The sequence below is a fragment of the Diprion similis genome, chromosome 6 (genome assembly GCF_021155765.1).
Source record: "Diprion similis isolate iyDipSimi1 chromosome 6, iyDipSimi1.1, whole genome shotgun sequence".
Lineage (NCBI taxonomy): Eukaryota > Metazoa > Arthropoda > Insecta > Hymenoptera > Diprionidae > Diprion > Diprion similis.
In genome coordinates, this window is record NC_060110.1 from 1958185 (window position 1) to 1985605 (window position 27421).

The 27421-nt window shown below is 44.0% G+C and overlaps 1 protein-coding gene across 2 annotated transcripts in view; it reads left to right on the forward strand.

The window, feature by feature from the left end:
• Positions 1-23237, forward strand: part of LOC124407058 — a 41301-nt gene extending 18064 nt beyond the window's left edge. For both annotated transcript variants that reach the window (XM_046882866.1, XM_046882867.1), the window contains exons 3-4: positions 16393-16545; positions 20510-23237. In XM_046882866.1, the coding sequence (XP_046738822.1) occupies positions 16393-16545; positions 20510-21487 (1131 nt within the window). In that variant the 3' untranslated portion in view covers positions 21488-23237. The remainder of the gene's footprint in view (positions 1-16392; positions 16546-20509) is intronic.
• Positions 23238-27421: the final 4184 nt, after the last annotated feature.

Consider the following 27421-nt stretch of genomic DNA (forward strand, 5'->3'; position numbering starts at 1 on the left):
CATCGATATCAGTAATAAATGTAGCAAGAAAGAGAAAACTGGTAAATCGACTGTCCCGCAGCTCCTTAAAAAGTCAGGCGAAGTCGATTTCGAAGTTGGAGTGGGTGCCGCCTCTGGAATTCCCGAAACACCAAAATTCCGTTCCGGCGAGGGCAAAGCTGCAGAGGTTGGAGCGATGCGAAGCGGGGGTCGCGCATGGAGGCGCTAATCAGATTACGGTGGGCGGATAGCGTCTGCGTCAGAGAGTGAAAATTTATCGGTTACATCGTAGATAAAGCAAGCGCGAGGCAGTCCCGCGCAGCGGCCAAACCGGCCCCGAGCGAACACGTGCTCTCGTATAGCCCGACGTGAAAACACAGGTGCCCATCGCCCCCGTTGCAGCGACCAGCTGCCTCGCATCCGGGGTCACCGTTACTGGGGCGGCGATCGCGAGTCCCGCTCCGGTCGGTCGGTCGGTCGTTTAGCAGCGACCGCAGCAGCCGCTCGCGAATGCCGCCTAATGAGCGACGCACACACGCGACGCGAGCGACGGTCGGCTGCCTGCCTGCCTGCCCGGGCCTGGGGACATAACACTCGGCCCACTCAGCGCCCCTGGCCGACACAGCTGCAGGCGGGTGAGTCGGTGAGTCGGTGAGTCGGTGAGTTGGTGAGCCGAGACCTCGCGTGGCCTCTCGGCCCGCCACCGCCGGCTATCGATGAGTCGAATTACCACATGCCCCTGGCCTCTCGCCACGTTCGTCGGCCCGACGCCTCCCTCCCTCTTGCTCACCCTCGCGATCGCTCTCTCTCTGCCTCTGTCTCCCTCGCTTCGCGGAGCTACGTCTTTCAGGCTCTGTGCCGAGGCCGCCTTCGGCGGCCGATCGAGTGGCTGTGGAGTATAATGCGGCACGTCGATCGCGGCTACGTGACACGGTGCGTCGCGACGCCACTTATTGCTTTATTTGTGAATTATAGGTATAGGTTTGTGTGTTTGCACGTTCGGGTGCGTTGAATTGACCCGGACGGAGTATTAGACTGTAATGATAAGCCGATGGACGAAATTTCGACGTTATAGAAATGACCCTTTTTCGTTATTTTCAAGTTCTTGTACTCCTATGAAAAATTCAATTGTAACTCTGTTGGACTTGTTGGTAGGTAGAGTGTGAATATGTTTTCAGACTTTTGAAAAGTAGTATATGCATATCGTCTTCTGAAATTATGATCTTTATTCTCTGCACGATGCAAAAACATTTTTGATCATCTTATCGACATTATACAATTACCACATGATACCTATAGTTTTACTTTTTGTGGAGAGTTTCTGAGAAGAGACTCAACTTCTTGATGAAAACTCTGTATGCATGCCACCCCTGATAATGCCCCCTAAAACCAACGTAACCAACTCTTTAGACACTGTAAAGTATGTATGTATGTTTCGTTTTATTATTAAGAAATGATTCGACCATCCATTTTCTAGTTCTCGCATCTGTCGTTCCCCTTGCTGGTCACGAAAAACTGACTCACCCTATAGTCAAGAGGCGAGAGAGCGGAAAATCTGTTGTTGATTAGTAATTTCCTGTTCTTCCGGAATTGGTGGGTGCAGGCTAAATCGCTTCTACACCAGCTTGCCTCTGCGGGTTTCTGATGAAAAATTTCTGAAAATTGGAACGTTAAGACGTAATATTATGGCGAATTTAAATAAATCAGGAGATCCGATAAAAAATTTGTAATATGGAATACAGGTTTTAAAGGTTTGCGTTATTTTCAGTAATCGCTTGTAACTACCATATGTATTATATATCCTTTGTGATTAATTCAGATCAACCTTTTTCCTGAACGTTATCAATTGCGAAACATGATTTTATCTCGGATGAGAATTGCAAAATCATCAAACGTGAAATCCCAATACTGGTTTGAAAACTTATGTACAAAAAGTCACCAAGATTAAAAAATAAAGGTAGTTGAAAAGCCTGATTTCGTACCCTCGGCTCTTAGTCTAGGATGACGCAGCGTTGTAAACCTAGACACGCTCTCTTTGAACAGAGTCGGCAGCTTTGAAATGCCCTGCGATTACGAAACTCGCGGAAGCCGTGCGAGCGCTGCATCTCTGACTCTTATTTTTCTCTCTCTATCTCTCTCTCTCTCGCTGTTTCGCGTCCGTACTTGTACTCGGTTAATTTTCAGCAATGAAAGAGGAAGAGATATCTGAAGAGGGGGGGGGTTGGAGCGGCCGGGTCGCAGCGCCGCCGTTGAACGCAAAAGAGAGAAGCGAAGGGGCAAAGAGGGAGCGAAACGGAGAGTACCAGCGTGTAGCGAGGGGATGAATCCAATTACACGCAAACCTCGCACCTACGGCCCATTACGTCGCGCTATCCGCGTCTCTCTCGGATCCGTAACGGCGCGAGCGTCGGCCTCCGTTTCACTTGTGGATTTGCGGTGAACGCGGCTCTCTCAGCCACCTCGCCTCGCCTCGCCTCGGCCGGCTCGCTGGCTCGCCTTCTTCCGTCTCGCTCTCGGCGCACCGTCTCCGTCTCCGTCTCTCCGATACCGGGTCGGCGGCGTCGCGTCTGTGTGACCGCGCACACAGAGATCAGAGCTGTCGGGTTGCTGCCGCGGCTATATTTCAGTCGGTCGGAGCGGCCGCGGGAGCCTCGCGACCCTTCAATTACGGCTGAAAGTTTAGGTCCGCCTCCGTTTTTAGATCTAAAAGGCATGCGCGCGCCTTTCGACGCTCTGTATACAACGACCCGCGCGGCCGAGAGCCTAGAAGCGAGCAGAGCAACCGCGACGCCGCCACCAACGCGCCTATGTCTCGGTTAATAATAATAATGATGGTGTCTCTGCGACTAGCGGAACACCCGGCAGGCGAGGCGACACGCTGAGATAACGGTAACGAGCACCGAGAGTCGGCGTCTTGGGGTACCGCAGTCTCAGAAACGAAGAAAGTCTAATTCGACGAAGAGCTGGCAAATTCGCTGCATCGAGGTTGGTGGGTAATCGGCGGCGCTTTCTGGTCGCTGCCATTCCACTCCCGGCCGAGCCCGTTGGGAATGTACACAAGCCCACCCAGAGAGATCCGAAATCGCGAACGCTCACGCCTCACGCCTTACGCCGCCTTTCCCTCGTATACTCCTTCTCTAATTCTCCCCCTCGTTTTCGATCTCTTTTCATCACCCTGTCGATCGATACGCGAGGAAATCCTGATTCGGGACAGCCACGTGCAAAGGTGGTTCGTGGAACGCGAACAACGGTTGCCGCTTTATTGTCCTCGGTCCCTCGCCGACCTCTGGGATCAATGGAAATCCTCCTGCAGGCCCCCGCCGCGCGACGAGCTGCCGATGTATTCACCAATCCTGCTTGACTCACCAACGGGACCATGAGACCCCGGAAAAAGCGCTCTGCGCTCTCTGCATCACGTCCCGAACGGCCCGCACATCCACATGGTCGTGCAACGCCAACACTTCACAATGAACACCTCGCGCTAATGTTCCCGGTCTCTCCCTCCTTTCGATCGACGTTGTCGGTCCCGAGGCAAACCTGGCTTGCCTTGACTACGGCCGACGACGAGTGTCACCGTAGGTTATAGCTTTTTCGTTTTCTCCACGATGCAGAGAGACTTTTTGATCGTGGTGAAATTTTTTACACTCGCTCAGATTAGAGAGCTCAAAGATGGTCCGCAATTTGTTATCTCTTACTTCGGTTGTATCTTTGATATTTTTGGCTTCTACTTGCTCATCAAGATTAACTGTGGATGGCCAGACATGCTCCGACCGAAACGTCGTAATGAAGTATTCATATTTTTTGCAATTGACCATAGCACCCAAAAATTCTTATCCTTCCTATTATTCAACAACAACTTTTCAAAGTTAAGTACTTATGTGAGATATTTATATGAGCGTATAACTCACGCGATGATCAAAGAAGATAATAAAAGCATATTTTTCGGAAACTGCACTGCATATTTGAAATATCAATTTCAGCCCGAGAAAACTTTAAAATGAGACAGAAAGAGAAAGTCGTCTACTAGATTTCCAGTTGTGATTTCGTTGTTTGTGAGATTTTTACTCAACACATCGGAAGAACTAACTGATATGGGAAATCAGCATTACAGCTCATGACATGCTTTTACTCTGTCAGTTTTGCGAGTATCATCACCATCTGTGGAAAATCAAAATAAATGTTCAATTTCGCATTTCGCCTAGCTAAATGATTCTAATACGTCCGCGATGTACGTGCCCAGTTTTCCACGGCCGTCGTCTGACGCGTTGCGTCAAGGAAACTGAAATCTGACGTGCCTGTACACCGACTAGGGTAGTCGAGCGTGGCGAACGGGGGAGGCCCGGCTTTCCCATCCCCTTCCTCCCCTGTAGGCTGACTGTGACCTGCCATCAACGGCGGGTGGAAACCCGAGTCGCGCCACGTAACAGAAACTTTTTGGAGTACGAGGGTAGGCAGGCAAGATGCGCCAGCGTCATCTTAAAACCTTCGAAGGACTCGGAGTCGCGGTCCCTGCGCCGTGTGCGGCACCTGGCTAAATATGCAGAGGTATGCGCATCCCGGAGGCCGCGATCCGCTCTGTCGATGAGAAATTTCTAACCCTTTCGTGAAAGTCGAATCGGTATATGATGAAAATTAAACTGAGTAGTAACCATTTCTATCTCCATTTTCAGACCATTTTATTGCGATTTCAAGATATATTATACTTGACTCTCTCTCTCTCTTGATGTCAATCAAATTTAATTTTTTCATGTATATGTTGCCGGAAAATGAATCACTCGTGGGTTAGTCTTTGTCTCATTTCTAGTTTTTTAAACATGAGCTAAATCTCTTTTTTATTTTGTCACACTTTGTAGTGTTTTTGGGACGGATGATCTTTACATTATATACGAAAAATGCCCCTTCCGTTGTAAACTGAGTTGTACTTTTCATACCAGAATAGTAATAACTATAATTAATTTCACTAAGTTCTACATTTCTGAGATAGACGTAGACAGTAAACGAGCTTAGCAGATGCGAACATGCATGCATAAACACATAAGTAGACCAAGTTTTCGTCTGAGAAAAAAGCGGAAGTCCTAATACTGTGCAACAACCGTCCTTCGTTACCAATATTCTTCAAACCCCTCTGCCCGCTTTATAAATTGCAGGCGTCCTTGGTGAAAAGTCGCTAAACGGTCTTCAAAGGAATGCTAAAAAAGCAAAGAGAATAAAAATCCATCAAGCTCCTCAATTCCTTGATAAAAGTCTGTAAATCGATCCTCGAGGAACGTAAAGAAGAATCGCGAGACTGCATAGCATGCCGGCCGGATATACACAGCACGTACCGCTGAAGCCTAGCCGACGCGGCGCATGTAGCACCCGGAGTCTGAACGACCTTCCTTTTACCGAGAAAGCCCACCACTTCGACCAACGTCGTCGCCCACGGAAATTTTATCCCCCGGAAATTCGAAGCTTCTCGTCGGTTGTAACAGGGGGTGGGCATCGCAGCGCGACTATCTCTGGTCCTTCCAACTCCCGCGATCATGCATAGGTACATACATAGTCCCTCTCACTTTATATCGCCGCTGGTGGTGCGATACCAACCGTATATATATCCACGCAGAACCCGAAGCCCGCGGTGAGTGTCCGACTGCCAGCTGCCTTCCGAGGAACCAACGAGGCTTGGCACCGGCTGAGCTCCCCCCCCTCCCCCCCCTTTCCTCCCTCGGCGACCGACCGCGCCATGCGTGGAATCTCTCGGAGAGATTCTCTCGCTCCCTCTGCCTCCCTGGCGTCCCACCGCCGACGAGCCGGATGCCGAAGTCTTGTCAAAGGTGTAATGACGCCGGGACAATTATTGTCCCACTCGACGCCGGCTGTCCCGGCCCGCTTCGGCTTGAGTCGACTCGAGTCGGTTCGCCGCCTCGCCGCCTTCCCGCCGCAGGCCGTGAGTGTCCCGTACGGGACTCACGGCGACGACGCCGCCTGTGAACGGACTAGTCGAGTCAGATATGAATCTTCTGCGGCAGCCCGGTCACGCTGAGACGATGGCGGGGATACCGAGAGCGGGATGCGCGCCGATGATAATTTATTCAGTTCGGGTCTCGCGCTCGTCCGCGGCGCGTCACTCGAGACCCGGGCTTCTGCCCTCAAGGATATGCGACTATAACTCGACACAGAAATCACATTCGTCGCAGATTACGGGCGAAATACTTGCGCCGAAATGATGCATGGAGTCTTTGCCTTATGCCAGAGTCGCGAATTACTGACGCTGGATGTCGGGGTATCGTAATGGAAAGAATAAGGCATTCCTGCGTTATTGGAAAAATGTATCGATTAGTCCTGAAAACTTGAGGCTGAAAACTTTTTTTTTTTCTTACGTAAACGAGGATATGATATGCTTGGTTTGCTTATCGTGTTTTTAGATTCTCGATTTGAGGTTTTAATCAGCTGAAATGTATTCTAATGATGTAGACACGGGATTTGATTTTATCTCAGGCGGATATTTGAAACACTGCACTACGTACTCTGAATTTGGCCAATGTTTTAACGATCTTGACATTTGATCACGGTGCTGTTCTACATAAATCATTCAGTCAGCCGAAGTTGTTCTCCCAAAAATGAAAAATGCGAATTACGTTTGCTGGAAAACGGGGCAGTCGGAAAAAATAATTCGAAAGTTTTATTCAACGCTCTGCGAATCTAGATCTGTCAATGAGAACCGTATTCACTCTGCGAAAGTACAATTAAAAATACCAAAAGTTGAGGCATTTTGGATCTGAAGTCTTTTGATTCACCGTTTATTTCGTTGTGCGGGACACTTTAGAGTCTGACCTCATTTTTCGGTGAAAGGAAATGTAGTAAAAAGTGGAAACCCAGGAGGGAGAGAAGAAGAAATGGTGAAGGTGCAAAAGGAAGAGAAAAAGGCGAGAACTTGATGCCAAAAACTGTCGCACCGTCTCTCCTATGGAGGTCTATAATCGACTTCAGTTATTGCTGATCACTTTGAAGGCCCATTTTATTGGCTCCTCGAGACAAGAACTCGACGTGTCGGACGGGGTCTCGTCTATGTCTATAACTTGCTGCGAGAGGGCTTAAAACGATAAACATTGGAAACTTGGATCGATAAAGTTGTTGATTGAGATAACATCGCATAAACAAATGAGATTGGCTGTGAGGTTAGGCTATCATTTGCGATTGCTCAGGGACTGCATTTCACTTGTATCTTAGTTGAGAGGTTTCTGGTCGTAGTTCGTTGACCTCAAGTAATTGTTCAACAATTTCTCGAAACATATTAATAACTGCAGGTAAAACTGGAGAGTTTGATTAAAGATATAAAAAATCAAGGGAACGAGGAACTTTGAAAATACTCGAGATATTCATTTTGTTTGACAACGATTGTTTGCAGCAAAAATTACTCTTTAGTTTTTTTTATTTGACATATTTCTTTTTTTAGTCGCCATTATCATTATCGTATTTCTAGCTTTTCAACGTCGATCATGAGTTGTCATTTAGATGACGTTAGAAGAGTCAAACTCGTCAAGTCTTTGTGCAAAAGTTTTTACATTGTTCATTTCTTAGACGTCACTGAAAAGAGCGGAAAGAAATTCAAGTCGAATTTCAGATTAGTAACATTAACGCAAAGAAAAATTAATTTAAAAAAGTCGTAAATTCAATGATTCCAAAAGTGTCAAGTTTTACGGTTTACTGGGGTTCAGTCAATCCTAAAGTTTGCGAGACAACGATCTTTCTTAAATCACCATTGTTACATCAACGTTACAAACTTTAACCTTCCAGTCGTCAGCTTTTCGAACCGGAATCGACTTCCATCTAATTTCATCTCAATTTAGAAGCAAACGGTCCTCAACTAAGGGCTGAAAAACGGTTCTCGAATCATTGGTGATCATCGGCTACCCATCTCATTGGTAATATTTGCGTCGTGGATGGATGGCCGCGGTGCAGGGTTAAAAATAAACAAGTGCGCTACGTGCCGGGACCCTAAACTAATATACAAGGAAAGTCTAAACAAATCGATCCTCCGGGGATGATCCGTACCCGAGTCTTAAGCCTCTTTGTTCCGTCGCTAAAGACCAAACACGGTCCTTATCTCTCACTCTCACTAGCTCTCTCTCTCCTCCCCCCCCTCCCCCCCTATCACTCTTTCTTTCTCTCTCGCCTTTTCTGTCCCACTCCATGCCGCCAGCCGCAACTCCTCGCTCTCGAGTCTCGGCCGGCCGGCTGGTGTACCGCAGCACTCAACGGAGGCCGGTCGTTTATCTAAATGGCTACTGGGTGGCCTGTCTGACTCCGTTTGGTCCCGGCAAACGAAAGTTACGCCCGCGTCGCAAGTAGCGTGAAAACGAGCCGAACGGGTGTGCAGCGTCGCGTCGATCGGTTGATTTCGAAGGACTTTATTCTGACTGATAGAGATTTTTGTGTGTCATTTTGTTTTCTTTGAAATATTCGGGAAAATTGAGATTCAGATATAATGAACGATACCTCATTTGCAGTCGTTTGTCACATTAAGTAACTGTAGTTAAAAAACGTCGTCTATCTAATTATATTCATTGGATAATTGGCGACAAAGAAATTTTCTCACTTTTTATGGAGTTTCTGATTGTCTGTCCACACCTTCCGATACCTTTTTTACACTCTTTTATTTTATCCTGATAATCACATAGGTTTTTATACTGTATATATCGTAATGGAGATAAAATTAAGTTAGTTTAGAGACAGCTGCAGAGATGACTGTTGTTTGTGATAATGTTGTGATCTTATTGTTAGAGTAGCCATCCAAATTCAAACTATGATAATTCTCTGATGAGTTCAAGTCTTTTTGAAGTCTAACCTGCAGTAGTAGATTCAATTATTTTTATAAATACTCAAAGATTTCGATATTGCATGAATTTATTTATAATTTTAACACTATTTCTAACAAACACAACAATTTGTAACCCTCAAAACATCGAGTTATACATGATCCTATTAAATTCATTGTATATACATACTCGTACTTAGTATTAGCGATATTTCGTTGATCACGGGATTTTCTTATAAAGGCCCAGTCTTCACGTAATACAAAATCTGGATGATTGCTCTGCACGGGGCCTTGAATTTGGAATGAGAATAGAGATTAAGTAAGGAAGCGGATCTCAGTTTGAGTCTCGGTCGCGATGGCTCTGTAATTTTCCCGTTCGCACGCGCGCACACACGCACACACACATACTGACATATCTGCCTCCGTCGGCTTGTCGGTTGCAGGGCGCGGGCCGATCGACGCCTAACAACGAATCGATAAGCTGCCTCCCCGCCCCCGCCTGCGTTCTTGTACACAACTACACTGCCTATGCCTTCGTCGCTTCGACGAAGATCCGGAGCCGTGCAGGATGAGATACGACGACGTCGGTGTCGCGCTATTTAGACGAGTCAACTCGTCGACGGAACGAACACGCCTGAATACCCGCTGCATCGACGTCGACGTCTATCTCGACGTTTGTGCAGCGTGGATGTCGAGTCGTCGGCCAGAGGCAGCAACGGGAAAATTTTTGGTACCTACAACCTGCGGGTATACAGCTGCGTGAAAAATGGCGACGATGCAGGTGGTCCACGATCGGTTTTCGTTTGTTTAAACCGCAGATGTTTACTGCTGTGCCTCTTATGCGTCTGTTGATACCGCGGCGCCTCCGCATCCCACAGTTACGTCATCGATCAAGTATCGTTTCAGACGTATAAGACGAGCCCCGCCCAATCATTGACGGTTTCAAATGCGACACTTGCGTGGCTGTTACGCAGGCGAGGTATAATATCTAATTGTTTTTGAAAGTAAGCCGGGATTCTGGAATTGGTATCTTGTGTAATGGTTCTGAATTTTAGTTCGTGGAAGACCCGTTCTTCGACGTAACGGTTGTCGCGTTTATCTCAATAGTTATAAGGAATTAGACATGAAACCCAACGCAGAGTATGCATTTTGTTTAAACAAGTCCCGCAGGGTCTTCGATTTTCGTTCTTTTATCTTTTTAGTAACGTGTGTTTAAAGTTGTCGAAAAAATGTATTTCGTATCGTTTAATTTCAAAGACGTAAACTAGGAAAATATGGATGTTGATTTTTACGACTTGAAACCGGATTCTGCATCCATAAATGTGTGAGGATATCCAGTTTCATATCTCATAATGTAAAGACGTTGTTTTTATCAGTATATACAGGATTTTAATAATTTTAGTAAAACAGCATGTATATTTGAAAATATGGTCAAAGTATAAAATGTTATTTTCCAGTAACGCTAGTTTTCATTTGTATAATCCTGAATTTTTCGATTGATAGACGATTTAAAGAAAAAAAAAATTGTTATAAATTCTGATTTGAAATCAATCTTGCGATAGCCTGATGAACAATTCTTCGTACGGAATCGCCTCACAGACCTTCAATTATAATCCGCTATTCTCTTCTATCTCTCGTTCCTCTCTCACTCTCGCCGCAAACTGTGGAACTCGCTTCCACTTAACGTGAGGAATTCGCGAACAATGCAGCTGGGCTTAAGAAGGCCGCCGTGCACGGCTTCTTCTTTCCTTACTGCGGTATAAGAACGAGCTACCCGCAGCTTGTTGTCGGTGCCTGTGTTTTTTGTAAGCCTTTACTTTTTATCTCAATTTCAGTTCGATTCCCAGGCGATTATTTTGACCCAAGCACCGTCATCTTCCCTCAGTAATTATAACATCTATGTGGATAGCCGAGCTTAAGTTGTTGCATTATTGCTTACGGTATCAACTTACCGTTAGAAATAATCTTCGACCGGATCCATTGTTCTTATCGCAATAAGATCTGCAATAACCGCGAGACTCAGTCTTAGGATTTTAAACAAACCATGTACCTATGCATGTAGATCACGAGGCTGAAGCTAGCAACCAGAATTGGCAACAAAAGTTCTAATATTCATTCGAATAAGGTAGTGAAGTCTGAAAGTCAAAATTTTGTGATACCCCTCGAACCTCCAATACTTTGAGATTAAAACTGAACTGCATTTTCCTAATTCCAAAACAGAACTATCGGAAACCAATGAAATCACGTGATAAGATAGGTATAAATAGAATGTTAATGAATTGTAACCATTCGGTATTTACCACAAGACTTATATCGATTCACAAAGTTTGTTTAAAGATTTTTTGAGCACTGAGTCACGTGATCTCAAGTGACTCGCAAAGATTTCCAATAATTCTAGTAATCTCTCGATTCAATCCCTACAGTAACTTGAAAAAGTGTTTCAGTCATTCAAATTCCTTTGATTCGAATTTCGATTTCCAACAGTTAAATATCTGATTTTCTTTACTACACGTCGTCGCGAACCCCGCGTTTCCCCCTCCGGATCTGGTTCCGCATTTGGAGTTTCACAGCGTATGTGGCCACCCGGTACGACGTCGAGGTGTTCGGGGACACCTCCGTGGAAAGGCCGACGCCTCCCCCCTTTCCTCGCTACCCGCCGCGACGCCTCCGTTTCACTTGCCAGCGCGGTGCGCAGCTTTGACGGCCCGTTTGCCGACGAGAGTTCGTGGCCACTAAGCCTCGGGTATACCGGGTGTCGTCGTATCGACTGCATTGAAAAACGCATCGAGAGTATTGTACTTAACAATTTCCACCTCATATAAATGTTAATCGTTATGTACAGCGGACATCGGACGGATCACGGAGGCTGCAGACTTTATAACGAATTTCAATTTGTCACATTGATAAGAACGTACGTTTGGTCAAGTAACCTGAAATAATTATGGTGTGTTGTAATGTGGTTTTTTTTTTTTATTATTCTTTTTTTTCTGCAAAGTAACAATTGCGAATGTTACCGGGAATTGAATTGCAGTGTTTTTGCTGTACGTAAATATATGTCTTAGCATGGGTGACGTCACAAATTTGTCATTTCCGAATCATCGTGTTTGCTACAATTGTTGTACAATTGTAAAAATAAAAACAATTTGACTTAAAGTATTCTTTCGTGAACTATTCACGTGCAGGGTAAAAAACGAGAATAAAGAAACAGGATTTGGCCAATTACCGAGGTGACGTAGTCACGAGGATTTATTCACATGGTATTGAAGGGGTTGTTTGTGTTTCTAGAGAGCCGGAACATGTGTTCTTAATCGAATTCAAATAACTGGGATCTTGATTCACAGCTTTGATTTTGGAGAAAACATTAATTTGAAATTAATCAATTAATCACTCTGTTTCGAATAAAAATCAGTCTCATACCAAATCGTTAAAAGTTTGGTTTTATCGATTTGTTTCCGCTTTTGTTACAGGGGTATTGATCGACTTCCTTTTCTTGTATCACCATTGTCTGTATCCTGCTTTTTAGAATCTTGTTCTTAGGACTATATTATAATTGTTAAGTTGAAATTCCGATTACGCATGAATGCAATCGACGGAAGTTATGCCTTTGTATGAGAAAAACTTGTTCGAGGGAGAAAATACATAACCAGAAAAACCTCGGACATTCGGAAAATCCGTTGGTCAGAAGAAGTCTGGGAAATACGTTCGTTGGGTCAATCAGGGAAAACGAATATCTCGTTTAAACGGGTGTTGTCATGCTTAATGAATGTATAATGTCAGAGAAGATCGATCGAATATTATTATATTTAATGCGAAGACGGTAGGGTATCAGAATCAAGTAAATTCAACATCCTTTGAGTGTCAGCTGCAGGCGAATCGGCTTGCTGTTTTCTGTGAATTGAGTCTTTGCATGGCAAACAATTCACTAACTATGTAAAAGTCTATTGTTTGTAAGATTTATTACAATTATCATTATCGACAAGCAAGAGCAAATGAGATCTGATGATTTGTACAGTTTCTTGGTTTTATTTACATATAAAAATTGCATTCATTTTCCATGCAAACACTCTGTCAACGACATAATCAAGAAAAAAGATTTTTAACAGGAAAAGGTGAGATAAAAAAAAAAAAAACAAGGAATATATCTTGGATCGCATAGAAGTGTTTGCAGATTATTACTACAGGCCTCTCTTCGTGGGTCTGTTGTCTCCAGAATCTGTCGACCCACGTAACGCGAAACTGCGCGTCTTCCAGCTACGCCAGGAAAGGAATCACGTGGCACGTATTTTCGGTGGAACGTGTCTCAGCCAGTGACGCAAGAATACTCTAATAGGTATTCCCATGGCGTCGACGGGTCCGCCTGTGAACATGGCATATCGTCCGGGTGACCCGGTAGCGAGGCGTGCGAGGCTGAAATTAGTGACGTTAACGTAACGAAACATTGAAAAAAGACATCAATGTTTTTCATAAAAATTGAGAATAGCTAGTTAGTGTTGCATGTGATATAGTCCACCGCAATTTCAGACATCCTTCAACTAAATTGCAAGAATTTTGTGGCCATTTGGGTAATTTTTTTTGAAAAAAAGTTAACAAATTTCTCATTTCCAATCGATTTTTTCAACGAATAAGTCCGTGCCACGTCACGCGACGCCGTCGCAGGCTCTTTACACCCCGAAAACCGCGTCGCGTGACGTCGAGAGACGGCGACGGGATGCTAAACACACGCCGACGCGTCCAAGCGTGGAAAATCGCGGCCAACCGATAGAGCCGGGAATCCGTCGCGACGTCGGCGTCCCCAGAATACCGACGGCTGTAGTATGATATGTATCTCGAGTCGATCTCTCGAATAGCTGGCGCGGCACGCGAAGTAAGCCGAGCGTCATCGTGTGGGTGTGAAGAGGTGCGACATACTCGAGGACTGATCGATGATCATTTTTTCCCCCCTTTTTTCTTTTACACCTTTTTTCGCAGACGCGTAGCGCGCGTCGTGCGAAATTGTCCCGTGACTCGCGACGTCGTCGTTGGCTTCGTTGCGCAATTCCCGCCGCCGCCGCCGCCGCCTCCCACCATCAAGTTTGCTGGCTTTAGCCTTCGCGCACGGTCACTGATCGTTGCGTAACGCTAGATGTTAGTGAGCTGCGACTCGTCCTATGTACATACTTACACATCCACAGAATGCCGCTTTGGCACACCTCGGCAGAAAAGCACCGACCGCGATCTCCGCTCCAGACGGAGCGCGGTTTTGTCGACTGGCCTGACCACAACCCCCGTCACCCCCACCCCCCACTCCCACCACCACCACCACCACCACCACCACCACCTCGCTCTCTAACCGAACCGCGGTCTCCACGAGTTTAACTTCCACCCTTCAACAGGTGTTTTACTGAAATACAATATATACGCGCAGGCGCAATCGAACAACTACCGAGTCGAGTTGCAAAGTTGTTTCCAACAATTTACCTACCTCTCTGATTTCCTGCTCGGACCTTGCATCGATACGTTACTCTATGCAGTGTACTGCTGCACTCTGTACTTGTTATATCGTTACCATGTTTCATGTATGTAGAAGCACCAACGGATACGAGTACATTGGTATCTATGTTAACGGCTTGGTTGAAGGGTTCTGGCTGTTGTTTTACGGCCGTATAATATGATGTGGATAATTACTATGAAGAGATTTAGCTGTACCTAATACATACATACGTACGCGTTTCATTGCAAATTTTAAACGGTTAGGTTTCTGGATAATTTTATTATGGTTTACGGTCCCGGCATCGCGGATCCTTTATTGCACGACACGAATTTTGTTTTTCCCGGTTTAGGTAGAAGGAATGGGAAATATCGTGGAGTTTACAAAAACCGACAGAGAAACACTGTAACATGCACTGCAATGCGTCACGCGAAGACAAAGGAAACACGAATCTTGAAAACCTTTCGAGGATTCAACATTTTGTATTATTCAAGATTCTCGTACGATATTTATAATAAACATCGAACAGTTGAGAGGAACAACATTTTAGTTCTTTTAAAACTGATCAAGCTTAGGAATTTGTTTCGATTTTATTTTTTAATTAGCAATGGAATCCAGTTCGATACAATTTTCACCCCTGTATGTTATTTTCGAAGAATATAACACTCAAGGAATTTATGGACCGAGTTTTGGACAGAGGATTTTTCATTCGGAGCTTTAGTTCTTTTTCATTAAACTGGAATACGAACTGTGTGGAATAATTTTACTTTGAAACTTTTTTTTTTATGTGAAACTGGTATTATCTAATAACAATTTGTTATCCAATTTAATATTCACAAAACGGAGACGGCCAGAAACTTATCTTCGTGAACTCTCTTCTAAATTTTACGCCAGTAATTACTTCCACCTAAAATTTACTGACAAGTTGGCTGTTCATAATCAATTATGATATGGGGTAAAATTGAGATTATCAATTTTATACCGTTTGTGAGCTTTCAAAATGTCTGCAGATTTATCTAAAAAACTAATTACATATTCTGTTGTTTATTTTCTTAATCATAAAAAATCAGGTGAAACTTTCTCTATAGTGGATATTGTTGCGAATTACGTATCGCCAAAAATAGAAACAGGTACAAAAGCCTGTTTACGTTTACGAATCGGGCCAACGGTGTGGAAAATTTACATCTCCGCATCCCGTTTGTGCGAAGGGTCTGAACGAGAGGGTTGATAAAGAGGGAAAACGGATTTTCATTAATTCGAATGGATTTTGTTAAGCTGTTGTTATCTCGAACGTCATTGCCAGTCGAGTGCTTGAAGTACTGGTGGCTATTTTTAAACCATTTACGTCATACTATTGTTCGCTCGCGCGTTTTAATTTCTCAACCAATCGTATTCATCGTCGTTTGGACAAGGTCGGATATGAAGGATGTCACCTGCAGCAGGGCCGTGAGCTATGCGGTTGAAATGATAAACTTTTTTAATCACACTTATTCGATCCCCCTTCGAAACGCCGTATTATATTAATGAAGAATCATGTCACGTCTCCGAGCGTCTGTTTTGACGTTGCAAAGAAAAAAACAAAAAAACAAACCATATCCGGTGAAAAACGTTCTGGGTGCAATAATAATCGAAGCTTTTTCGCGCTTCGAACCCGATACGGAAGATTCCTATATTACTGATGTATCGGCTTTTCTCGGGAGGAGTTTTCAACCACCCGGAATCAGCTCTACTGCTCAACGGGTGTTTGATGTGGCTGACGGTACGCCACGATCCGTCGGTAAGGCAGGAAATCCAACCCCTAGTTTAGTACTCGAGCTTAACGTCGCTGGCGCTTCTGTACTTCTGCGCTTCTGCACCGCAAGCTTCTCTACGGAGCGCGGCTTCGCGTTCCGATTCGCCAGGCGGCCGCCTGATGTCGCTACGGTATCCTTGCAGCATCGCCGATCACGCTACATACATACATCATACGTATTACCAGGCAAATATCCCGCGAAAAATTGCCCGGGAATTGAGATTTTTGGTTCATGTCTTCGTAATTTTCGTAGCTCTGTTTTATCGGCAGAAATATTCTTATCAATTTTATATTTGTATATTTTGATAAAAATTAAAATGAAACCAACTAATGAATGACTTTTCTTTGTTTTTGCAGGCCTTGAATGGAGCTGAAGGTACGGTACCACCTGGACGAGTTTACAAGAAGGTAGCGATCGTCGAGAATTTCTTCGACATCATTCATGCTGTGCACGTCGACCTGGAGGGTCGCCCTGGAAAACATGCTGGCCAAAAGCGCACGTACCGGACGGTGAGTCCCTATTCTATGACGTGAAAGCGTTGTACGTTGTAAAACTTGCGTAGGTCGCTACAGTCTGTACAGTAAATCAATCGATCTATGAATTTACTACACGTACCTCATACTTAACCAGCTCATACCTCGTGATTATGCGAGTATTGTATAGCAGCTTGAAAATGATTTTCTCGCCATTTTTAAGCTTGCGGTGTGCTTCATTTGTAGGATTGAACGTTCCTAAGTCAGAGTTAACAAAAGGCTTTCATATTACACCCAGACTTCCTATTGTCTGAAAGATTCATATCGACTATTAAAAAAAGAAAAGTCCACAAATCGCTGTTGGACATTGTAATTTACGGGGAATCCAGTAACAATTTTGTTCAATGCCATACTTTTCCAAATCTCTTGTTTCTCTTTTATAATTCAAGATTTCATCTTTGAGTTTAAAATTCGTGAAACTTAGGCTGTTATTAGTTGCACGATTCAGAATTTTTTTCACCTACCACAAGGATGAAAAGCATACCTTGGAATTTTGATGGGTGCATGTTCTCGGTAACAGGCATAGATGGTTAGAACGATCATCGTGTGCTATTCCCGGCTAGACGAAGTTTCAAAGAATTGATACGTGCCTAGTAGGCCAATAGATGTATCTTGCTGTAAATTTTTTTGCATTCGAATTGTTTGAGGATTTTTTTTAAATGCACGGTGTACCGGGTATTTCCACGAGTATCGTTCTTTTTTGTCTACAAAGATTCCATCCGGTGTCAACAGATTTCGCGGCAAAAGTTTCGCTCGCTTTGTTATCTCGGTGCCAGAAATTACGACGTTTAGTTCTTATCCTGAACTTGACTAAATATTTTATTTAACTATTCTAGAAGTTCTGAATTGTAAAAGGCCCAATGTATCAAACTTACTTATCCTATACAGTCGCAACACTCAAGAATTAATTCGAAAGTCGTAAAAGAGTGAGTAGTGTTCACTGTTTCGTTACGCTGTAAATTTATGAACTTTATCTTGATAACAAAACAAGATATTCTATGCGCAGGATGAAAAAATGCAGAGACTTTTTCAAATTGCTTTACAGAAGTAAAAAGTCTACGGGGAGGCATATTTAGCCACTCCTTTCAAGGAAGAAATTTCAGCGGATTCATTTCCGGGAACAGTTTTTGTCTAATTTTGATCGCACGCATTTCAAATGTTTGCCAATTCACGTATTAGTAATTTTTTAAATTACTTTTTCGTTTACGCAGATCCATATCATAGTGAAAGCTGTATGAAATTCCTGACTTAACCTAATCGAAGCATTACTGAAAAAGTAAGCATTAAACTGATCAAAAACTCACTACCACAAGTTTCTCCACCAGAAAACTCCTGAATCATCGGTAATATATAATACTTCGGAGAAGTTTATACGGACCTATAGTCACGCCGCAGTCGCAGACGTTCTGTCGCAGATATTTACAGACTCCCGCAGGAAAACTTGCGAGGGACGGTAGATCGGTGTATCAAGCCATTCATGCATTGAGCACCGAGCAGACCTTGAAGCGTCGATATACGTCGAGCGACGGTGCATTTCTCATTTTACGGAAGTTATACGTAGGTACGTTCGTGTACAGTGTATTCGGGCAACGGTAGATTCACGCAAACATTTTCATCTCTCTCCTTTCCACCAATCGCAGCATCCGTCTGTCTCTCTTCAGCGCTCGTTTTCCTTTCCCTCTCTATATTACGCCCTCTAATGTGTGGGCGATGTGTCTGTCTCCTTCTTTATCCTCATCTCCCTCTCTATCTCCCCCCCCCTTCGCTCCCTCTTTCTCTCTCTCTTGCTCGTGGGCCGCGATCTGCTTGTGATTCAAAACCTAAGGACACTTGTTGCATTGCGCCCGCTTATACTCGCGCACACTTGAACGACGAAGCTGTGAAACTATTTTGCCTCGAGCTCCTCTCTCTTTTTCTCTTTCTCTCTTTCTTTCTTTCCCTTCTCGTCACCCGGCAGGAGACTTCTCATTCCCCGTAACGTACACTCGATTATTCTCGATTTCCGATCCTCAATTTCTCCAGATACAAGCCGGCTGCATGAACTTGGACGTTGAACTTGCAGCCGTTATCTATCGTGTACCGCTCGAGTGGAGTTGTCGTCAAACGTGATTCGGAGGCGGCTTTGCTGTACGAGCATTACGCTATTCAGGTGCACCGCCGTCGCCGTCATGCAGGACAAGTTCTCCAAGTTATCGGTACGCTAACTTTTTACTTGTTTGGCATCCAGCGTCGAACAGGAAAGGGAATCAACTCTATGTTCAACTATACGTACGCACCTCGAATCTGTACGAACCGGTTACCAATTATATGCATATTCAGTGGCTGTAGTAACTTGTTCCAGTGATTCGTCCAGGAAATAACGATACTTGTGACTCTCAAATAAAACACAATTTACTCACATATTATCATGTAACAATTCCTCTCGGCGGATGATTTGGTTTTTACGGAATCTTTAGTATCCTTTGGTTTTTTTGAACATCCTGCGTCATCCAGTGACAGGACTAGGTTGGGCTGATTTGAAATTGATGGAGAACGTTGAGAGATTAAATATCCTCCGAAATTTCTTGATCTTCTCAGATTTTCTAAACCTTATAAGCTCGTGATAAAAGGGGAAACGATTGTGGTGACGTGAAAAAATTTGGATCAGAAAATTCTGTGTCTTTGTATATACAAGATATTTTATACGATTGGAAGCAAACTGTCAAAATAATGGGAAATCACGGCGATTCACAAAGAATTGTGGAGAAATTATCAATTTTTCTTAAAGTTACTTGATCCTCACGTTGTAAAACTCGTAATTGGATGTGGCTAAGATTAGAGAATTTGAATTTTGGAAATTCACTAAATAACGACAAACGATCTAAGAAAAAACTTACATTAATTTGATAGTTTGGAAAACTCGTGGAAATCTTTTTGCATACGTCATTACAGCGTAGCGACTTTAGATATAACAGAAGTGTTACGACACCATCCTAAAAGTACCATGAAATTCGGAGGAAAAGTTGAATTTATCAGTTGGTGGATCTGCTGCGCTGCCAAGTTGAAGAATTCAGAGCTCAGATATTCTCTGTAACATTGCTCTTCGCGAGTCGTAAAATTCTCCCCTATGGAATGTGCAGAGCTTCCGTACGCACAGTATAAGGTTACGACGTAGATCGAATGCAGACTCCGTTACACCGGGATTCGATTCCTGAATGGTATCTCATTCTCGGAGCTTGGCTGAGCGACCGGCAGGTTGTAGGTACGTCCGTTCGTCTCGGTCTCCCGGAGGAAACTCCTAACCGAATCTATTGTCGCGAGTTTTACCGCAGAAAGAGAAGACACAGTAAACACATTTCAGAACTGTGCGAGTTTTGCGAATATACCGAGGGGCGTACACCATCGGGTTCCAGGGCTCCGAGGGCCTTCCATCTTATCTTTTCTCGTCCTCTGATCAAGTTATGCGGGAGCTCTCACGCCCCCCGAAAAAATGTTTGCTATCAAACGGTAAAGAACGCTGAAGCCTACGGGGAAAATACCTGCAAGGTGGAGAGACATCAAAGTGTTTTTTCCCGTGGTTTCATAAGACGCGTGTATTATATAACGGGGGCGCGTTTTCATGCGGTTAAGAAATTTCAGGAACGTAACGGATCAAAGATGCTGCAGCGTCTTGCTAGCGATGCTGTATATATGATAGCAAGTCACTCATTCACGGAATGATCTCATAGACGAATCGTTTTGTTTTCTTACATGATCAAACTACTCAGATTAATGGATGAGTGGTCAGACTGGTTAAAACTGTGTTGATTCGAGTGGTTTTTTTGCGGATCGAAGGCAGGGTAACCGTGGCTATCCTCTGCGTCATCTCGTCCTTATCTAGCATTAAGGTTGCGGTCGATCCGCGCTGAGCGAATACGAAGGACTGTTTACGAGGGTCGCCCCCGTTTTCTTCTTGTTTCAGATCACCGAAACGTACGCGTTTCTGCCCCGCGAAGCTGTGACCAGATTTCTCCTCGGATGTACGGAGTGCCAACGACGCCCCAGGACGCCGAGCCCGACAAATCTCTCCGCCCAGTCGCAGACGACGCCCTTGGCGACGTCCGCGACGCCACCGAGTCCGACGCCCGCCACCGCCCTATCAGCGTCTCCGGTCCAGACGAGCCAAAGACCCAGGGAAGCGAGCCACGCCCCGGAAGGGAAAAGTCTATTCAATTACAGGCACCCGAAGCACCCGAAGGACAAGCCGGAGCAGCAGACGAGCGCTGCTGAGACGACCGGCGTCAAGGACAAGGAGGAGAAGTACAATCCGCTCAGCATCTCGAACCTCCTCAAGAAGGATCCTCCGGTCGTCGGGTTCCCCACCGCTACCACGATCACGACTACGACCACGTCGACGGAGAACCTCGCCGAGTCCCGGCGAACCCCGGAGTCCGACAGAGCGAGTTCCCGGAGCTCGGCGTCCTCGAAGAGGCGGCGGATGCTTCCGGAAGGTCGGACGCCGTCCCCACCGCCCTCAGCGCCCTTGGCGCGACCTTGGAGTCCTAGTATTGACCCGAAAGACACTCCCATCGACTACAGCCTGCCCATCACCACCACCTACTTGAAGCACCAGCAGAGGCTTCTCGCCGAGAAGACCAAGCTCGCCTCGAAGACAGCCGAAGGACCCGTCGAGGATGTTCAGGTCGCGAATAACATCGACACCGAAGCGCTAGAGAGAGAGAGATTCTCCCCGGCTGCTGGGCTCATCGACACCAACCTCAACCTCCTCGCTACTATTCAGCATCTTCACTGTCAGGTGATGCTTGCTCTTACCGAGAGGCTCAGACCTGCTGTTGTCCCGTCCTCCCTCGCCTTGCCGCAGGCATCGTCCATACTCGCATCCTCGATGCTGCATCCTGGGATCTCGATTCCTTCTATTATAAACCAAAACCATTCCTGAGTTTTTATTCAAGTCACACCCTACGATTCATTCGATGGAAAGGTACTGAATTAGTATTTTCTGGTACCCACCTCGGGATCGTTTACTTTTCTTCTTCTTTGTAAATTGTAGGACAGAAGGTTTCTCCCTTTAGCGAGTTTCTCGACGTAGCTTTCACCACAAGTTGAATTTCGTATCTACTACGGTATAATAATTAATTATATGCACAATGTATCAAGTTTCAATTACTCATAAAAATATCACACTTCAAGGAAGCGTTAATAATTGTAACTCTTTTCTTCTACTTACTGAAAATTATCGGTTCTGATTTCCCCGTTATTTGTTACATCTATGTTCATGATCATGAAAAAAAAAAAAAAAAACTGGAAGGGCTTCAGACTGGAGATTTTAACTTTCGTAGAACGAGAGCTATTGTTTTTCTATCAAGCGTTTGATTTACATTGTCAATTATATCTGCCTCTCTAGGAGGTAACTCAAACCCTGCTTGACACAGGTTTTTGGCACTATCATCGATTCGCATCTTGGTCGCAACGCAGGGAGACACATTGTATGATAATTTTTCATTCTCACATGTTGATGGGCATTAAAATGCAATGGAAGCGATTGGTAGGTGTTCCTCGTTCAAGGGTATCGTCAACGCAAATTTGATCTGACTATTTTTAGTTTCTAATGAAGAGGTTCTCATCAGGTACAGAAAGTCGCGACAGGTTTTCGGATTGATACCTTACGACGAATCATCTGCGCTACTTTGCATCTAGGGTAGGACAAAAGTCGTTAAGCGCGTCAAGCAAGGTTTTGAATATCGCTGAAGCAATCTTAAAGACACTCGAATGAGTTTCGAAAGCTTCTTGTCCGCACAGTTGACTAACTGCAAAAGTTTAGAGTTCCGGAAAAGCCCATGCATCAAATATTGAATGAAAGGGATTCGGTTTTTTTCTCTTGAAATGGAAGAAAACAAGATAGTGAAAAAAAAAAAGAAAAAAAAGAAAGAAAGAAAAAATTATTGAATGTATAACACGTATAAAACACTAGTTTTCTGAATCTTTAATAATAATTATATTCTCGTTACGTTTAGTGAGAAAGCATGCTGGTTTTCAATTCCGTCTCTATACATATAATATACTTATGTCGTCGTATCTACCTGCATACTTCAATGTGTTATAGGACAGACCTTATTTAGGGCTGAATTAATTCTTTCAAATAATACGTATAATACGCCTCAAAAACAAGGAAAAAGAAAAAAGAAAAATTAAGAAAAAAAACAATCTTCATTCTTGTCGTGTCTCTTTGCTAGAGGAAGTAGCTTATCTGTATATTATATGACATTATAATACCAGCCTTAATTAACAATAATTCTTAACAATAGTATAGTCATAGAGATTGTAATTATAATTGCGATAAAAGTTTATGCGCGATGTTGTCTATATAATATATATGTTAGAGAGTTTAGATTTGGCAAACGTTAAACGTGAAAAAATGTCTTTAAATTATATATATACATATATATATATAAATGTAATATTATAATAAAAACCCTATGCAAAGCACAGAACTTTCAATTTTGTAAATATAACATTGTTGTAACATAGTGTGAATTTCTAATGTTATATACTATGTTATTATATTACTATTATCACGATTATTATTGCTATTATTATTATATTATTATTAATACTATTAATATTATTATTATTATTGTATTTAAAATGCACACCGATAAAAGATGGAAAAACACATACATGAAATATAAAATATGCTACGTATAGTGCTGTTCTGAATTGTTTATATAGTCTGGTTGTCTTTTGTCTTACGATTTACAGTAACGTACCTATGTGATCAAAAGATCTACAGCATTCGAACTTTGTGGATCTTGTCATTTTGTTGCACAAAAATTGACTATATGAGGTAATAAAGGTACTTGAAAGATGTTCATAAGTCATCTGTTTGTGTACCGAAAAACCGGAAAGCAGCAAAACAAAGAGAAAAGATGTGTACTTACTCGGATCTATCGAGATCTCCGTTACAAGTGAAAAAGAAAAATGATTTAAGATCGCCACGATCTTTCCATCTAACTACAAGGTGGGGTCATATCTGTACGTTTCGTAGCGAAGAACAAAGTAATTGGCGTTCACCGAGAACGAAGCCAGAGTGAATATCTTGAAACTCTGAATGAAACTCTGAAAAGGAAAGGAGAAGGATGAAAAAAAATTTCGATGGTATGGGGCGCTCATTCAGCCGTGTTACGTCTGTTTTCGGTCTTTGGTACATGTAGGTATGACTATAATATGTGGCTGTGTGTGTATGATGTGTACGTATACACCGGCTTCTTACAAATCGTCAAATGGACCTGACGATCCGAACTCTGATCCGACACGCAGAATCCAGTATCTAGAATCCCGAGACTAACTCTATATACCCTGGCGTACTTTACCCATCGCTTCGCCTTCGCCCCTCGCTCTCACCGTTCGTTCCACGCCGGTTGTTCGCCGTTCGTTCCGCCGTTCCTCTTCCACCGCCTCATCCGTACGTCCCTCGACCCCCTCGCAAGTCCTCCGCACGCCTACTTCCACCCCCGTTCACCCTCCTCCGCCCCTGCAACCGCCATCCACCTACTGCCCCTTAGTCAGCCCTCAGGAAAACTCTGCCCCATCCCCAACGCTTCCAATAAGGCTGCCGCCACCCAACCCTCCGCCACCCTTACGACCAAAGGCCTCGCTTCGCCCTCACCATTGTTGTTATCGATTCCTCCTCTACCACCGCGCGTGTTTTTCTTGGATTTTTCGTGGTTTCCCGATATATATACTTTCGGTCGGTCGAATGCCGCAGGATACCGATGGGTACCTGCTCGTACCTGATGCGTTTGGCCGATGCAAGATCGTTTATTTTCAATCCCGGGTCTTACGGGAAAAGAGGATTAGTTGCCACTTTTAAGCGGTCCTGTTGTTGAAAATAATTTGTGGAAATATTTCGTCGGGAAAGTTAATCCACAGTCAGTTTAAGTATCAATTCTTTACCTTTCAGCTTAGCATCAGTTCTGGCTATTATTTGATTGAGTTGATTTAAAGTTACGGCCATAGATGGTACAGACGTGCTTTGAGATCTAGGTGACCACTGATGTTTTAATAACAAAGTGTACCTACCAAGTATCAAAAACTTTCGGCCAAATTTTATTCAAACTTGGATTTCAGTCTTGGATCGAGTAATTGAACAGATCAAACGTCAACATAGTGAATTCAGAATTACATTCGTGTGGCCTCGAATGATGCACCTACGTATATCCATACTCATCGCATACTCATAGGTAAGTTCGTAAATGACCGTGACGCCGTTGTGGAACGCGTTACACATCCACCATCAAATCGCAGTCGGTCAATCAGCGGTCCTTTTTAGGGGGTGAATGTAGGTTCTATACTTTCAATCGTCCATCCAATTACGCTGCCCCCATCCAATTGCCTCCAGGCATCCGTTCGACGTCGCGGGAGGATATCTGGTGAGGGTCGCAAGACCGTTGAACGTCAATTTGCTATTTTCACTGTGGGGACTGAATCTGACTCTGTTACACCCCTTCGCACCGCAAGATGGGTTGTGCATTATTCTTTGGGGAATATGTCGTATTTCATTCTCTTGGCTACCTTCATCGTTCATCAATGACTTTCGGGTAATCCTCTGGTTGACGGTGCTGAATTCACAGTTATTTGCTAGTTACTAGCTAATTTGATAGTTTATTTGGAAACCAAGCATCTGCAGCTTGCCGTAACTCTTTTCATTTGATCTAACCGAGAAAAATGACTTCACACATTATACGCTAGTCGTGTTTGTTTTTCGTTTTTCGTTTTTTCTTCTCTTTACGAGAAATTAATGTCCGTATGTGCCATTCGTTCATTTTTGGTCTACCGCATTCTACCGTTTCGCTTTTTTAATATACCTACAATTTTTCTACTAAAAGTTTGTGTTACTGGTTTTTTGCAAACCTCGGCGACCTGCCAAAAATAATTTCGGGTTTTGGACAGTGCGAGGCTGATCGCGGAACGGTTAAATGATTGATGAATTGCGACACGACATAACGAATGCCGCGTAGCGAAGGTGGGTGTATAAACGTGTTTCGCAAACCGAAATTCGTTTTACCACGGCGTAACACGTTCGTTTCGATTTGCACGATTCACTCCCTCAAATATACATCACCGGTAGTCGTGGTTGGTACACGGTGAAACCCTTTTCGCGTGAGGTCGCATGATTAGATTTGCCTTGGTCGATCGTAGAAAAATACACTTCTGCCTCCTAAGCAGAGAGCTTTTTTCGGACCGCATTTTTGGGAAGCGGATTCGGGGACGCCTCGTGCTCCAACTCGGGGTGAAGAGCTTATTCGTTCTTTCTGCCCGCCACTGCGGAGAAAGCAGAAGAATTCTTGTTCTTCGGGCGATATCTAGCCCTGCCCCTCTCGCCTCCCCAACGAACCTCGGCCCATTCCACCCTCGAGAATAGCGCTAGCTCCAGAATGTAAGGGATGATTTCGGAGATAGCTAGAGGGTCGTCGAGTCTTTGGGTGTGGGGGACGGAACGGGGATGGGGATCGTGAGCCTGGGGAAAACCGGGAACGGAGGTGAGTCTGCGAAGTCTCAGAGGGTGAGTTTGGCGCCAAGGTGTCGCTTCGCTATGTAGCGATCCGCCGGGTGGTACGACGGCTATATATGTACCTACCCGCCGCTCTTGCGTTCCATTTAATTTTCGAATAGGAGAAAAAAAGACTTGCCGCAAAATATAGGCGGGTTACGCCTCGTCCAATTCACCGCCCCTCCTCTCACTTTCTCTCTCTCTCTTCTCGCAGCATCGGATTTCGTCATTTTTTTTTATTATTTCAGGCTTTTATTGCCCTTCCCATGAATATTGAACACCTCATATACCTAATTTCAATACTTACCGAAGGAAAACTGGCCGATAGCATATCGGACTAGTATTTATATACATTTAGAGGAGACCATTTCTTCAAGGGAATTTGTGAAGGGTATAGCTTTCAAAAAGTACTTTCAAGAAAGCTTCATGTCCTGTCAAGCAAGTAAAAATCAAATTACAGCACAGACTTTGAAATATTTGATTTATGTCCAACCTGGTATTGCTTGGAGTCATGCTTTCAAAAAATAAGGCAACTTTATACGGTGTTGTTCCATGTCTGTTTCATGTCTCAGGTGATCAGTCCTCTGATTACCTTGTTTCAATTTAATTTCTCCTTTCTCCTTCTTACTCAAACTGTTATTTACCATAGTCTTGATTAAAAACCAATTCATTCACCTGGTATGCAAATTATGACGTACCTTAAACGAGTCAAAAGTAACTCTTTGATACTTTGAAGGAACTAATTATCGGTTCGAAAATTATTAAAAAAGTATAGAAATAATACCTCCATTTCTACACCATAGATTGCTCTAGTAAAATATTATGTTAAATGATAAATGGTAGCGAAAACTTTATTATTAGCTTTGGAATTAGTACGAAGGATGTTCAAAGAGCGAAAGGAACAGAAAACCAGTGACGACGGATTGAATCCTGAGTAAATTACGCACCGTTGCTTCTTGAAGGCAAGGATCTCTTATACTTACAGGCCTACTTGCGTTCCCACACGAATACACACACATACTCACAATATCTGTAACGATGAATGAGAGAGGCTATTGAGGAGTATGCAAATCACGGTATCCGAGCGGAATTGAAGACGTGTTATTTCTAGCGTAAACACAGGTATAGATCCGCAGTCGGGCTGCCGCGATATAAAATGTACCATTATGTATCAGGGCATGTATTTACGACCAATAACGGCGTTTAATTCCATACCATTTTGAGCGTTTTAAAGCATTTTTCTTTTATTACATCATATTTATGGTTCGGGCCACGAGTCTTCTCGTGCCATCGCGGTGGGGATGGCTTCTTCTCGCTCGATGG